We start from the raw sequence: 16,063 nt of genomic DNA, 5'->3' as shown, positions 1-16,063 counted from the left end.
TACGAAGTTCCTCGGCAGTCAATAACATATTATTTTAAGAAATGTTAGATGTGGAAACTGACTTGCCTAGATAAGGTCTCAGCAAAGCTTAACAAAACTAAAGTAGAAACAACTTCCTTAGAACACTAAGGCAAATTGACATGAAATTGTGAATTTTAATACCATTCAAGAGTATTTCTCATTTCTATGGGTCCCTAATTGTATATTATGAGCTTTTTAAAAGCAGACAAGATCAGGGCTAGAAAGGGAGGAAAATATTCATGGAGAATATGAAAGGAGTAGATGGAAAAAAAGTGAATGAAAAACAGACAAAGAAGAGAATTTCACAGAAGAAATAATAACAATACACAAGACACAATAGGAATAAAGATATTCCTGTTCAGGAAACTTATGTACATATGAATTATCTATTTAAATGATGATGTTCAAATTACCTGTTTAAATGATGCTAATCTGATGGTTGTAATGTGTAATATGAGATTTTAAGAAAATAAACAAGAGGTGTTTTTTAAATTTTATGATGGGCACTTAGCCAAAGGTAGTTGAAGGGATTCTATAAAAGGTATTAGAAACTGAAAATGGTAAGGTCATTATGTGAATAAGAGATAAGATATATTCTGAATGAAATAGTTGGTGTCTTTTTACTGGTTCCTAGGATAGGGAGTATTAATGTTCGAAGACATTATCCAGCAGCTCAACTTAATTGTTTTGTTTGTGATAGTGTAATGTTGGGATGGCTTAGACATTTATTTAGTTTATTTAATTGAATTGATCAAACCTTAAGTCACTACTAAGTGGTTAGTCTCAGAGACCAGCTGTAACCAAAGGGCTCAACAGGGATTGGTTGAAACCAAATGAGTTCATCAATTAAGCATTGTGTCCTAGGGTGTTGGGGAGAGTATAAAAGGGGGTGCAAGAGCCCTGCCACACTGGCTTTTCAGTAGTTTCTGAACATGTAGACAGCAGGATGTAAGACAGGTAAGTAGAGAAGCAAGGAGGTACCATAGTAATTGGCTAAGGATCTGAGTTAATGTGAGTGGTCAGACTATGAGCTCTGATGCTAGATAAAGAGGTGTGTGTGGGTTAGTGTGGGGAGATGGTTAAAGGGGGTAGATTCACACTCTCGTTGAGTTGGGATTGGGATGTACCTTAAGTAAGGAGTAGGAATTTTGAGTGAGGTTGGAGAATGGGAAGGGAACAGGGAACAGATCTTGTTTATTGGGAGATAATCATACTGGCTTATTGTGGAACAGGAAATTCATGTTGGAAAAGCAGTAGGAAATAAGCTGATATCATATTTCCTGGGGGAGACATAGTTTAAATTCCAAAGAACAACACTTAAACTTAATCTTGAAGGTTACAGGAAATTAATAGAAAGGGACACAAATCCCTACTGAATATGGAATGTAAAACAAAGAGCAACAATACTTAAGGAAAATATTTGCCTTTCCCCCATATTTTCAGCATCAAACAAGTGTTTTTGCGGTCATAAAGAGGGAGGAAAACAGATTGAACCAGAAAAAGTACTGAACTCTCTACTTTGCCACTCTGGGATGGGCAGGGTTATGTCTTAGGTGATTGGGCTATTGGAATGAAGGCACAAGTAAAACTCAACAAAACCCCCAAGTACAAGGAAGAATTGGGGAAATCATTGAGGTTTTTATGACTCAGGGGATTCTAAGAGCCCTTGTTTGTGGTTAAACATCTGAATATAGCAGTCTTTGCTTGGTTATTCCCAGCCAAGACATCTATTTATACGATGGCAGCCATGTCTCATCATAGAGTGGACCCTATTTCTGATGAGAGAAACAGAAGGTGGAGGGGCTTGGTCTTAGGCAAGTTAGCCTTTTTGAACCTGTTTCCTCACCTGTAAAGTGAGGGCAGTGGTAGTCTTGACCTCACAATAAGGTAGCTCTTGTGATGTATGCATGAGGTACCACCTGTCAAGCGCTTAGCAACAGTACATATTCAATGCTCAATATTATAGTTACAATATATAATATATAATGGAATGTAATATTGATAATACTATATATAATAGAAATATACAATAGAATGTAATATCAATAGTACAATTAAGTATTACAATATTAATGCTTTAAAGAATATATGTATCTTATGACTTAGAGAATTACTACTTATATTACTTTAGGTGGGATTAGATGCCCCTTTGGTCTGGGTTTGGGACCCAGGCCTGAATTTGAAGTAAATTGAACTTCTGGGTTTTGTGACATGGCAGCAGGGTAAGAGGGTGTAGCAGAGTGAGAGGCAATGGTGCAAGGTGTTGCGGCCATAGGAATATTAAATTCTGTGTCAGCCTTTGGTTTAATTTGGCACTGACTGTTATTCAAACAAAGCAGCATTGTAAGTGGTAGAGGAAGGGAGAGGCGGAAAATCAACACATTCTTGGAAATTAGATGTGGCTTTTGCTTTAACTATTTCATTTTCTCTTCAGCCACAAAAATATTTCTTTGCTTGTGGGCTCACAAGGAAACTCCCTTCCAGAACGTGGTACAAATCTAAGCTTCAGAGGAAGCTTCCATTTAAGATGACAAGAAGTTAGCAAGACTTCCCTTGATACTTGTTTGTTTTAATATGAGAACCCCTCACATACTGTTATTTAGCCTAGGAAGAAAGCTTTGCATTTACTTAGAGCCTCCTCAACCTCATTTCTTGTAGTTATGGCACATGTTTCTCTCAAAATTGACATCTGCTATATTTCCTGATAACCTTCCCTCAGTGTTTATAGTTGCAGAGATGTATACTTTACCCATTCTCCCCATGTGTTTATATGTTAGGCTTTTAAAATTTTAGGATAAAATTTTAGGATAAAGACTGTTGGTGCAATATTCATTCTCTAGTAGTTGCTCTCTTGGATCTCAGACATCTGGCATGATGCTATAGGAGCTGGTCCTAAGACAATATTCAAAGTACAGGGAAGCTCTGTGTGACCAAGTCAATGTAACTTTCTTGTTTTCTGTTTCTGTGGTATATATTTAAAACAAAGTTTCAAGCAAAAAAGTCTGGGCATCACCTCTTCTTTATATATATAGCAATATAATAGCAATACAGTAAATGCCCACTTGTGATGTTAAGCTTATGTCAGTGATGATGTGATGGATTGCATAGGGGACTGATATTGTCTTTTACTCCCATCCTTCAAGAAACAGCACACACTCACTGGACACTCAGTCTTTGCCCTTGAAGAGCTTACACCTTAGTTAAGAAACCACACCTTAATACATACTCTGTGTGCTATAATATAGATCAACCAGTTATTATACATAACATAGAAATGTGGAGTCATCTACATACATGATTTAATAGGAAAAAAATACACTTCCATACTTTAAGTGCCATCCATAGTTTACTAGGGATGTACAATTATAAACTTTCCTTAAGAGTTAAGTTGTTTTTGGTTGAAACTTAAATGTTCTGTGTCTTACCATAGGGATAAAGGAGCATACATATCTATAGTATTGTTGGTGTTAGGTATCAACTCAGATTTCCTAGAAGTAACTATTTTTTCTCACAAGTATATATTTTTATGGAGGGAGCAAGAAGGGCCAGAGAAAATTTCACAAAGTATGTATTTTCCATTAATCAGAAAATTGAGTCTTCACACCCATTGGTAATCTTTCTTTTCTTCTTGATTATACCTGTCCTGAATTCCTGGAAAGATGAATGCTAGGGATTTAACTAATGTTCCTAAGTAAAATGGGAGACCAGGATGCCTATAGCACTTCCTTAATTCATTTGTATTTAATTCATTTTGTGAATTGCTTTGAACCTGACTAGATAAAAAAACCTCTCTATTCTGAGGTTCCCATGAAAAGTAAATGACCTATTTAAATTGTGGGCAATTTCAATGGCTCATTTAGTCACTCTTGAAGCCTAAGAGGTACCAGAAAGCAGGAAACAGTGAGTATCTATAAGGTCTAGGCTCATTTCTTTTTTCCCTGTAACTACAGGCATAGAATTAACTTATAGCTCAAATATATGCTTATTCTTGTGTGCTGAGCAAAGCACATGCACATGAATCCTTTATGAGATTTCCCTATTTCACAGATGTACCAAGAAACTTTAAATACCCTTTAGGGCTCTGCAGATTTGCATAGTTCAAATTTTCTAGGCCTTTCAACTATCTGGAGACTTGTCTTTACATTTGGCCTTTCCTGAACTCAAGCCCCAAACAAAAAGAGCCTCAGCTTTTGTCACCAATGTTTCGGAGACCCTGAAGAGGGCTGGGTTTCTTTTGTTCCACTTTACCCCTTGGATTCACTCAGGGCTGCCTCTGGACATTTGGGACAGAAAACTTTTGGGTGATTGATCCCATTCTGTAAGCAGTTTAACTCCTCAGGAGCACACTGTCTCAAGTTCTAGGAAGATCTAAGCAATTGGGAGAATTTTAGGGAGATGGACAGACACGCCACATCTCAATACCATATGCGGCTGGTGTAACAGGGGAGGGGATCGAAAAGCACAGTGATCTCTAATTTTGGCTTTGCTGTTAGTTGTGTGGCTTTCGGTTTCAGCCTCTCTGTGATCAGCTGGTTCTCGATCTGAAAACCCAGGGGGCTCAAATATACAGTGCCGTTCAGTTTTAACATTTAAAATGTGGAGGGGGGAGGTCACACTTACCTGACATTCTCAGTAGCACCTTCCCTTTTTAAAACTTTACTGTTGATAGCTGATGTTACATTTCAATATTAATCACTTTAGAACATTTTCCCTCGACTTTCCAATTGTTTAGAGGATAACAGAGGAGAAAGATAATGGATTTTGCAAATTTCTGTAGGAAAATTGTCAAATTCATTAACAATCTCTCATACTAACTTTGGAATTCTTTCAAGAAGTGATTACTTCCCACAGTCCATTCACTCTTAATGCCCCGCTCCCCACCACATGAAACAATGTTCAAAAATTGAAAATCACAGAACAAGTGAAAAAGAAATCAGCTTAATACCACCACTCAGGTAAATTTTACTTTTCCTCAGTTTTTGTCTAAAAACATATGACTGTACGTGTCGCTTTGTAATACGCTTTCTCATTGGAAATATATTTCTTGAGGATATTTAGCCACGTAATAAAAGATTCTTAGATCACTTTTAACCTCTTTTTTCATTCCTTTCTTTCCCTTTAGGGCACCAGGGGCGGGCAAGGCCGAATCTCAGAGTGCTGCTGGCACTCCTGGTGATAGAACAATATGATCAAGTTATAAGGGTAGGGAGGGGTGGGGAGCGGGAAAGATTCCTTGAGAGAAAAAATTAAGAAAGCTCTACTTGAAGATCTAAGAAATTCCCGACAATAGAACTTTGTGTATGGTTTTCGGTAACCTTCAGCAGGGGGCGCACAGAAATTGTCGTCACTTTCCGGATAGCCTCCCGGACTTTACCCTCTAGAAAATTGTACAGTGTTTGTGGCTCTTCTCAGTTGTAGACGCTCGTAAGTTTCCGGCAGTTTCCGGGGAGACTCGGGGACTCTGCGTTTCTCTTGCTCTATTCCGCTCGCCTGGTGCGGCGGGGCAGGGTCCTGAGCTAATCATGGCGTCCCCGTCTCGGAGACTGCAGACCAAACCAGTCATTACTTGTTTCAAGAGCGTCCTCTTGATCTACACTTTCATCTTCTGGGTGAGAAACGGAGGAGCCCGGGGGCGGGTGGGGTTGCGGGCTTTGGTGGGGGGTGTGACGCTGAGCAGAGGGCGCTCAGGTCCGGGGTGGGGAGGGAGGCGCGGGAGGGGGTTGGCCGGCTGTCGCCGCAGTGACCCTGACGGTGGCAATGAGTTGCCGGGGTCTTGCTCGGGCATCTTGCCCACTCCGGGGTCGGAGTGCTGGACGGTGGCAGCCAATAGGCTGTGCTGGGACACAGACGCGCTTAGGATTCGAATTTGAGGCGGGGGACGAGGAAGGGAGTTAACACCCCAGAGCTCTCAGAGGGTGTCCCCGGACCTTTTCGGAGGCAAAGCTTGTCCCTCCCCTCTGAGGGCTCACTCGCTTAATAGTCTCTTTCTTTTCACTGCTTCGTAAGAGGGGAGTATTTCACAGGTAAGTATACTAATGGCTGCACTCCCGCCAACCTACCATCCGGCTTGCTTTTGTGTAGTATCCTTTTGTACGCTGTGCTCAACTCAGAACTGGGGTTGGGGGAGGGGGAAGTTTCAGGAACTCCTAGAAACACTTTTTTCCCTTCTCCAGGAAGGTGTTCTTCCTAGGGCAGGAGTAAAGCAGTTAAATAAGTTGTTATTCCTAGGACAGATATGCCACAGGCTTCTGTTTATACAAAAAAAAAAAAAAAAAAAGATGAAGTTTAAGAATTTTGTTAAGATTCCTTCTCTAGCAGCCCCCCTGGTTTTGCCCTGGTTTCCTGGGTTACCTGGTGATCTCGCGTGGATTTATCAAGGCCTGTCCTTTTGTGAAGATCCCCTTCCTACCCCTTGTCTCCCATATCCCAGCCACAGCTCTGTGGCCACAGACTGCTAAATTCGTACACCTATTGTATCTTAAATACCCAGTGGTTTGTGGTTTGAAGGTGCTGCTGTGTATATTATACTTTCTGTTCTCTATTATACAGTGTATATTATACTTTCTGTTCTCTGGTTTCCCACATAGATCACTGGTGTTATCCTTCTTGCCGTTGGCATTTGGGGCAAGGTGAGCCTGGAGAATTATTTTTCCCTTTTAAATGAGAAGGCCACCAATGTCCCCTTCGTGCTCATTGGCACCGGCACTGTCATTATTCTTTTGGGCACCTTTGGCTGTTTTGCTACCTGCCGAGCTTCTGCATGGATGCTAAAACTGGTGAGTCCTTGTTTTCCTTAGAATTGATTCTTGGTTTTAGAAGAGTCTTATATGTTGTAGGCTTTGTTTCTTGAAACTGGCCACGGTCCTTTAGGATTTTCCCCGTTACTTCCCAAGTAACACTTCACCTTTCAGTTCCCACTTTTGTTGTGTTTCCCCTGTCCTTTTTAATAAAAACATGCTGAACTGATTGAGCAGACTATATTTTTCTTTGACTCTCTTTGCTGCTGTGATATATCTTATTTATGCTGACCTGGACTTTCTTTTTATCCCACAGTATGCAATGTTTCTGACTCTCATTTTTTTGGTTGAACTGGTCGCTGCCATCGTAGGATTTGTTTTTAGACATGAGGTAAGCTTGAATTAGGCAACCTATTAATATGTTAAAAGTTATTCTCCTAGACATAAAAAACAGAGTTAAAGGCAATTTTTAAAAGTTCAAAAACCACTCTTAAAGCTTACTTTTAAGTAATGCTTATTTTTTCTGCCTGTAGCTGACAATAATGGCTTTCTTGTAAAAATTCTAACCCATTTTTAATAAAAAAATTAGAAAATTGTAAAGACTGACAATCACAGAAGGAAATTACAGGTACCCATAATGACATGTATTTCCAGTTCTTTTTCTGTGTACAAGTACCTACTGAAGTGAAGATAGTACAATTTATAACTTTACTGATAGGACAATATTTAAAGCACAAAATTTATAACACAAGATTGATACCTTCTCCACTTATGCCACACATATTTATTTTTTTATTTATTTAATGTTTATTTATTTTTGAGAGAGAGAGACAGAGCATGAGCAGGGGAGTGGCAGGGAGGGAAGGAGACACAGAATCTGAAGCAGGCTCCAGGCCCTGAGCTGTCAGTACAGAGCCTGATGCCGGGCTTGAACTCACGAACTGTGAGATCATGACCTGAGCTGAAGTTGGAAGTCGGATGCTTAATTGACTGTGCCGCCCACATGCCCCATTATGCCACATATTTCTAACAGATTGGATATACTTAGTGCAAATCATCAAAACTTTAATATTGAATTAGAAATCAGAGTTCCACTGTTAAACCTGGGGTTGGGGAATCATTTGGTGAGTAGTGAAGGTTCTTCAATGAGAGTGTTTTACAAAGTGTGGTAGTACAGTCTCCCAAAGTAAGGTTTTGTAGCTTAAAAATTTTACATGCATCAAATTTGTACTTAAAGTAGAGAAAAACTTGGGGGAGGGATACAGGAGTACAGAGCTGCCACTTGAATAAATGCTCCCATAGCACTTTGAACTTGAGTGTTTATCATCTTTTATTGTAATGTTTTGCTTAGTAATCCTCTCAACTAGACTATATCCCATAGAGGACAGGATTGCACCATAGAAATTAATTACCATACATGTTGTTATCGTCAAAGATATGATCATTGGTCAGATGTGGGGATTTTTTATTTGACATAGAAACCTAAGAGACTTTGTAGAATTTTTATTTACTAGCATTGTATTTCTTTGCTGTAGATTAAGAACAGTTTTAAGAATAATTATGAGAAAACTATAAAGCAGTATAACTCTACGGGAGATTATAGAAGCGATGCAGTAGACAAGATTCAAAATACGGTAAGTGGTCATAGGTGGTGGCTTCTCAAGTGGGGAACACATTCCTTATCTCCTTAGAGAAGAGAAATAGGCCCCTGGCTACTAGGTGTTGTCCACTTGTACGATATTCTCATTACAATCTTTGATCAGGGAAAATATGTCCCTGGAAAGATAGGTCCCTGGAAAAAGTGTGGGATGATACTAAGTCACATATCTCCATTTTCTCCTAATCATTCTCCTCACATGTACACCTCTTCACTCTTCACATCACAGACCAAGTACTGTTAGTACCAACTAGAGCAGGAAAGTGAGTCCAGTGCAAAAATGTTACACTTGTTATTAGGGGAAAAAAAGGTGCTAATCTGTTGAATTACAATGCTGATTGAGGACAGCCACTTAAAAATATTAGGATAGGGATCATTGAGTATAATATTGTTTTGAGGACAAATTGCAGTCTAAGATGATAGGTTAAATGTTTGACTACAATGATGTAAACTATAAATGTGTTTTTTTTTTCAGTTGCATTGTTGTGGTGTCACCGACTATAGAGATTGGAAGGATACTAATTATTACTTAGAAAAAGGATTTCCCAAGAGTTGCTGCAAACTTGAAAATTGTTCTCCACAGAGAGATGCTGATAAAGTAAACAATGAAGTAAGGAGCCTTTAAAATTGTTTTATTTGAAAATATTAACTTAATACAGAGTTGACTCCATTTTTAATTTTTAGTCACAATAAATATAATCAGAAATAGGCAGGGCAAGTATTAGTCTCATTGAGTAAATGAGGAAACTGAAGCTCAGACAATTTCACTTGAGTTCACACAATGAGCAAATAACACTTTTAAATGCATAATCCAAGAGGTGGAACTTCTACTCTTCAAACTTCTGTCGAGAACATTGTGCCTGAGAGGAGATAAGATTTGTTATATAAAAGAGTAAATTTTAATACAATGACAAAGGCAGTGGTAGCTAAAGCTCCTGTTTTGGCAGAAGTGTTCCTTGTTGCTTGTGCTGTACTTAATATTTTATTTTCCACTCCCATTAGGGTTGTTTTATAAAGGTGATGACCATTATAGAGTCAGAAATGGGAGTGGTTGCAGGAATTTCCTTTGGAGTTGCTTGCTTCCAGGTAAGTCCTTGTAGTTAGGAGTGTTTTGTCACTCTTGTTAGATGTAAGCTAGAATATTTCCACTGTGAAGGATTCAGGGCACTTCCAGAGAAGTCACATTTTCACAAAGTGTCAGCTTCTCATCACAGTATTGCATGACTTTTATTTTATATAAGACACATATGGAGTCAATCATTTGCATTTGGCTCTTAAATAGACCCAGTAAAGAAAACAGTAGCTTTGTTTTATTTTGGAGGGGATGTTTTGCTATTTTCATTCCAGTATTTTGATGCCTTGGATCTTATCTTTTCCCACACTGTTTTCCACAATTAGAATTCTCTAAATTTTATTCTCAGTTTACCGGCTCTTTGACCATAGCCTGTCATGCTTTGAAACTACAAAAAGCAAGACTTAGAATTACCTCCTAGTAGTACATACCTGGTTCCCTGTTGGGAATGGCAGTTTTCCAGCATCATAGTTTATTAATTAAACAAAAGCATTAGATAGATGGGAACAGTGTTTTTCGGTGCAGTAAAGATTCTACATGATTCAGATTTTTCTTTCCTGGGCTGCAACTGCCTGATGAGTTGCATATAAGGTCTGACTTAAAAAATTTTGATCACACGATCCCCACATTGAATATGTGCCTGTTACGTTGGGTATGTGCTATGTTGTGGGTCAAATTGTATTTTCTGAGTTGTGCTACTTCTCACTGTGACATGAAAATTTTGTGTTGTGGCTCTGAACAATTTTTTTTAGGGGTTGGGAGGTTTTCCTATATTAAACATCGTGGAGATAAAACTGAAAGAATTGATACACTTCATTTTGACCTATGTGATTGGTTTTGGAAGTCTAACCTTAATGCATTTCTAAAATAGCAGATATAGCTGTATCTCAATCTGTACTAATAGAATAGCCACTAGCACGTTTGAAAGGTTCTAATTAAATGAAATAAAAAATTGAATGCCTCAATCTAGCCCCATTTGAAGTGCTCAAAAGCCACCTGTGGCTAGTGGTTTGCTTATGGAACAGCCTTCACAGATGGAGATTTTATGTGATGCTTATGCTAAGCCAAATCCTTTTTGTTCTGATAGCTGATAACTTATCTGGTAAGTTTCCCCAAAACTTAATGACATTTAGGACTTTTGTCAGTGACTGTTGTGAAATTCCAGGTCACAGTAGTGGTAAAACTTCCCTTATATTCTTTGAATGTTATTTAGGTGCTGCTGAGTATCAAACACAGCTGTCGAGAAAAACTTCAGGAAATTATTAGTGAATTAGACGTGAAAGGAAAATAAACCTATATCCTGAGGTCTTTAAGCTCTTTTGTGTGTGTGTGTGTGTGTGTGTGTGTGTGTGTTTAATTGTTTTTGTATTTTGTTTTTAGCTGATTGGAATCTTTCTAGCCTACTGCCTCTCTCGAGCCATAACAAATAACCAGTATGAGATAGTGTAATCAGCAAATCATGGGCTGACTCCTCTCCAATTTTAAGGTATGTTCATTTTAGTCCTCAACTCTGTCTTGGTGTTTCCTTTAGCCTGTTCATGTGATGGATGGACTGAGTTTGCCAAGGTCTTGCCGAGTGGTGCATTCAAGTCTTGTTGGTACTGTGTTAGCCCTGCATAGGTAGGTCAGGTCTCTAAAATACAAGGCATGGCCACAAAGGGCAGAAGAGCCTTTCGGGGTTTTACCTACACATCAATCTAAAGGTCCTAAGTGGTCCCCTTTCTGACAAATTTGTACCTACATGGAAAAAAAATGGAGAACCCTAGTAGTGACCTTACTTGTCAGGTTCCCTGGGAAGTACACTCTGCTCTTGACCCAATATTGGCATTTTCCCTGGTCTTTTACTGAGTTTTCATTTACCACACTCCCCTGGTGAACTATTCTTAGAGCCATAAACGGATTTAGCCTACCTTGGAACCCGATTTGGAGGAAATATGTGTTTCAATACTTCCAGTATTTGAATGGTAAACCGTGAAAACTCTTGCTGGCTGAATTAATCCCTTAAGGTATCCTTCACATTTTAATTGAGCCACTGACTGGGAACACATGAAAGTCTTCATTAGCAGAGTAGATGCTAATGTGTGCAAGTGAATATAGATATTGAAATTTGGGTTATAAGTAAATTAACTTTTTTTCTTTAATTTTAGGACATTTACATCCCCCCCTGTGAACTATGATATTGCCTGGATGGAAGACAGCTTAATACTTCTTACCAGTAGACCAAAAAATTACATCAATAGCCTGATTCAGTCAAGACATTTATTCAATATAGGTCCACCTTCTGGCCCATTCATGTTAGATCACTGAAAAATTATATAAATAGCCTGATTCAATCAAGACATTTGTTCAATATAGGTCCACCTTTTGGCCCATTCATGTTAGATCATTGAAACCCCTGTATCACTGTGAAACACTGGAAGAGCTAGTAAATTGTAAATGAAGCAAAGTTGTGTTCCTCTTGACTCTTATTTTGCTCAATGTGGGGCCTTGGGGCCTTTTATTTATTTTTAGAGAGAATATGAGCAAGGGAAGGGAAGGGGGAGAGAGAATATTTTTTTTAATGTTTATTCATTTTTGAGAGACAGAATGCAAGTTGAGGGGTAGTGGTGGGCAGAGAGAGGGAGACACAGAATCCAAAGCAGGCTCCAGGCTCTGAGCTGTTCTGAGCTGTCCGCACAGAGCCTGATGTGGGGCTCGAACCCATGAGCCGTGAGATCAGGACCTGAGCTGAAGTTGGACGCTTAACCGACTGAACCACCCAGGTGCCCGGGGAGAGAGAATCTTAAGCAGGCTCCAGAGCCTGCTCTAGAGTTTGATCTCACTGACTGTGACATCATGACCTGAGCCTAAGTCAAGAGTCAGATGCTTAACCGACTGAGCCACCCAGGTGCCCTACAAGGTGGGGCTTTTGAAAGGTGCTGTGAATTTGCTATTTTATGTAGTGTTACAAAATGATCCCTCTGAATTTGCTTACTGATATAGTGTGACAGAAAATTGACCCTTCTGAACTGGCCATTTCCCAGACAAGTTTAAATTATTGTACAACTTGTATCAAGTTGTATGTTCTGTAATCTCTGTTTTGCTGATGGAGAGTCACACTGTATAATTTAATTCTGGCCAGCAGTTGGATGGTACTCATCATTGGAGTTGTCGGATGGTCTGATCCATCTCTAACCTGAGGCACTAAAGGCTAAAAGCAGTACCAATATTATGTTACACTTTGCATTTCTTTGCCTCCAAATTAAGGTGTTTATATTGATGTTTTTATATTTGCCCCTACTGTTTGAAAGGTTCTAATAATGGTGTTGGAATTCTGTACTTTCCTTAGGAATTTAAAGCAATTCATCTTTATTAGCTTTAGTTGGTATTTTTCAGTTTGATATGACTTGTCAATATTATAGTCACCTTTCATAGTCTTGGTTTCAGTTTGTGCCTTTGACTAAATATAAATCTTTTACATGATAAATATTGTTTTCCTCTACAACCATCATGTTTAACTTTTAGAAAATCTGGCATGGTTGTTTTCATGGAAAAGGCTAAACCCCACATTTCTACTAGGGTATGGTTTCAGATAAGAAATATAAAACTGAGGTCTTGACTCTGTCATTTTCAAAAAAGTATTTGTTTACAAAAAGTATTCCCTGTGAAAAGATAACCTTCTGTATTATGAAATAGCATATGCTTGGCATTCTCCTGAAGATCGGCTATTTTGACTGTATAGCTTACATTAAGAAGTTGGATAGGGACAGATGTAACGTGTACTTTCTGGGTAATAAGGAAATTAATAATCAACTAAACTTTGAGCTAATGTGGAGAATTCTTTCCTTGGTTTTGACTTTCTTTACACATCTGTTAGTAGAACCTAGCTCTTCTTTGCCATGCATCCACACTGTCCTTGAATTTGATGTAAGGGGGAGTCAATCACAGTTATAAATTGGACAAAAAGTACTAGTTAAGAATCATGGTGTCTTTGGGTACATGTCTTTATATGCTTGGAATTACTGTGCAAAGAACCTTCTCCATGAAAACATTTGACGAGGATTTAAAAAAATTTTTTAATGTTTATTTTTGACACAGAGAGAGAGACAGAATGCGAGTAGGGGAAGGACAGAAAGAGAGGGAGACACAGAATCAGAAGCAGGCTCCAGGCTCCAAGCTGTCAACACAGAACCTGACACGGGGCAAGAACCATGAACTGTGAGATCATGACCTGATCCGAAGTTGGTTGCTTAACCAACTGGGCCACCCAGGCACCCCTTGACAGGGCTTTTGACTTATGATGGAGTGTTAGGGGCAACTGGGTGCCTCAGTAGTTTGAGCATCCAACTCTTGATTTAGGCTCAGGTCATAATCCCAGGGTCATGGGATCGAGCTCAGTATTGGGCTCCACACTTGGTATGGAGCCTGCTTAAAATTCAAAGACAAATATCATATGACTTCACTCATATGAGGATTTTAAGATACAAAAAAGATGAACATAAGGGAAGGGAAGCAAAAATAATATAAAAACGGAGGGGGACAAAAACAGAAGAGACTCCTAAATATGGGGAACAAACAGAGGGTTACTGGAGGGATTGTGGGAGGGGGGATGGGCTAAATGGGTAAGGGGCATTAAAGAATCTACCTCTGAAATCATTGTTGCACTATACGCTAACTAACTTGGATGTAAATTAAAAAATAAATAAATAAAAATTAAAAAGATTCTCTCCCTCTGCCTCTTGCACACTGTCTTTTTAAAATAAAAAAAAAAAGTGATAAAACAGTTGAAAAATAGTGGCTTTCCAAATGTAGTAGATTAGATTTTTGGCTATTGGAATTAGTAAATCTAAAGAAGAACATTTTTAAAGGATAATCCAGTTTTCAAATAGGTATATTTCACTAGGATGGCCTAGAAGAACCTTAAGTTGTCTAAGTAGTTTTCTTAAAGTTAAGAGCGTTCCCTCATTGTTAAAAAGGAAAAAAAAACATAAAATACAGAATGTAGAAAGAAAAAAACCACCACAGCTGTAGATGGGTTGGTGTATTTATTTTAAGGTGGGCTTATTTTGGATGGCCAGTTACAAAAGTCCCTTATAGCTGATGTGTGCCTGTGCATCCCAGACTGTAAAATTCACCTGCGTCTTCAATGTGCCAAAGGCATCCTGTGGGTTGTCTCACTTCCAGGAACCAGGTTATTTACTGCAAAGTGGCTCTGAACTCCACCTTGAGAAGCAGAGCTCCACAGGTATATTTTCTGAACGTGTAGAAAGCCTGGCAACTTTGGCTTATTCCTGTGGGGGATTAGGTTTATGTTGTAGGCATCAAACTTTCATGGAAACAAATACCCAATACAAGGTATAAATGTCATTTCTGTTTCTCCTCAAAGCTCACACAGGATTCTTTGAGACTTGATGCTTTTAACCTCCTATCAGAATCCAAGTTGGTCCTTTGCCAGTGATGCAGCTAACCAAACTGATTAAACTATTGAAAGGCAAAGCAATGTACGCATTTTTTGTGAAACTGAGGAAACTTTGGTTCCTTTGTGTGGGCTTTTGTATTTGTAGAAAAAAAACTAACACAAGGTATAAATACCATTTCTGCCTTTCCTCACTGCGTACATAAGATACATTGAAATTTGAGAGGCACCTGCATGGCTCAGTGGTTTAAGCGTCCGACTTCGACTCAGGTCACGATGTCACAGTTTGTGAGTTAGAGCCCCGTGTTAGGCTCTGTGCTGACAAGCTCAGAGCCTGGAGCCTGCTTCAGATCTGTGTCTCCCTCTCTCTTTGTCCCTTCCCCGCTCACACTTTGTCTCTCTCAAAAATAAAATAAACATTGTTTTAAAAAAAAGATACAATTAGATTTTTTTTTACACTTGCTGCCCTTTGAGATTGACACTTTGCCTCTGATGCGGCGAACCAAACTTTTTGAAATCAAAAAGGAAAACAAAAGGCTAATATATCAGAAAATAATACATAAACTGAAACAGTTGTGGGAAATGAGACTTTAATTTTTAAGTCATAGGTCTAAAACTTCACCCAGATTCCTTGTGAGAAAGAAGCCATCATGATTTAATTATGGCTTTTCTATTAGGTACCCCTACCCCATGGAGCTCAGTAGAATTAGGCATTTGTAAGAGTATAGCAAATGTTAATGAAATAAATGAATGAGTGAATCTAATTATAATGGCTCTGTAATGTTCTGTGAGAAATAAGCAGTTGATCTAAATACCTCACTCCATATAAACCATTGTTTATATAATAGAAACCACCTGCCCCATCAGGAACCACTTAACCTCAGAAACCACTGCTAACTTCCTCCTGGTCAAATCACTTTTTGCTGCTTCTATTTTTTGAACTCGTTGCTACTTTTGATGCCGCTGAAGATTCTTGTTTTGTTTTTTGCTTTAACCTTGTAATGTCCTGCTTTCTTTCCTTTTTACTGCCCTTTCTAGTTTACTTTACTGTCTTAATTTCCTCCTGCTTTCAAGTGTGGCTTCCCCCCAAAAGGCTTGCATTTGACTTTCTGCTCTTATATTACGCTGGCCTTGGAAGGATTAAATGTAGAGGATCATCAGGCCTAACTAACCCTTTGCTC

General features: G+C 38.8%; 1 protein-coding gene across 3 annotated transcripts; it reads left to right on the top strand.

Moving 5' to 3' along the window:
- Positions 1-954: 954 nt before the first annotated feature.
- Positions 955-11,933, top strand: TSPAN6 (tetraspanin 6). Of its 3 annotated transcripts, none has more exons than XM_045050960.1 (8): positions 955-978; positions 6,609-6,797; positions 7,075-7,149; positions 8,294-8,392; positions 8,891-9,025; positions 9,418-9,501; positions 10,868-10,973; positions 11,635-11,933. In XM_045050960.1, the coding sequence occupies exons 2-7, from the start codon at positions 6,786-6,788 to the stop codon at positions 10,934-10,936; spliced, it is 474 nt and encodes a 157-aa protein (XP_044906895.1). In that variant the 5' UTR covers positions 955-978; positions 6,609-6,785; the 3' UTR covers positions 10,937-10,973; positions 11,635-11,933. The 3 variants fall into 3 exon arrangements, with proteins under 3 accessions (XP_044906895.1, XP_044906896.1, XP_006943921.1); XM_045050961.1 differs by lacking the exon at positions 955-978 and adding an exon at positions 5,201-5,223; XM_006943859.4 differs by lacking the exon at positions 955-978 and adding an exon at positions 5,234-5,630.
- The last annotated feature ends 4,130 nt before the right edge of the window (positions 11,934-16,063 follow it).

The sequence above is a fragment of the Felis catus genome, chromosome X (assembly GCF_018350175.1).
Source record: "Felis catus isolate Fca126 chromosome X, F.catus_Fca126_mat1.0, whole genome shotgun sequence".
NCBI classification, from domain to species: Eukaryota; Metazoa; Chordata; class Mammalia; order Carnivora; family Felidae; genus Felis; species Felis catus.
Note: the sequence above shows the minus strand (reverse complement) of the source record. Positions and strands in the feature narration are given on the sequence as shown.

Coding starts and splice junctions, on each gene's coding strand:
- TSPAN6 (XM_006943859.4), top strand. CDS start 5,544: ATGGCGTCCCCGTCTCGGAGACTGCAGACCAAACCAGTCATTACTTGT. Junction 9,026..9,417: donor CTGATAAAGTAAACAATGAA/GTAAGGAGCCTT, acceptor CACTCCCATTAG/GGTTGTTTTATAAAGGTGAT. Junction 9,502..10,867: donor TTGGAGTTGCTTGCTTCCAG/GTAAGTCCTTGT, acceptor TTTTGTTTTTAG/CTGATTGGAATCTTTCTAGC.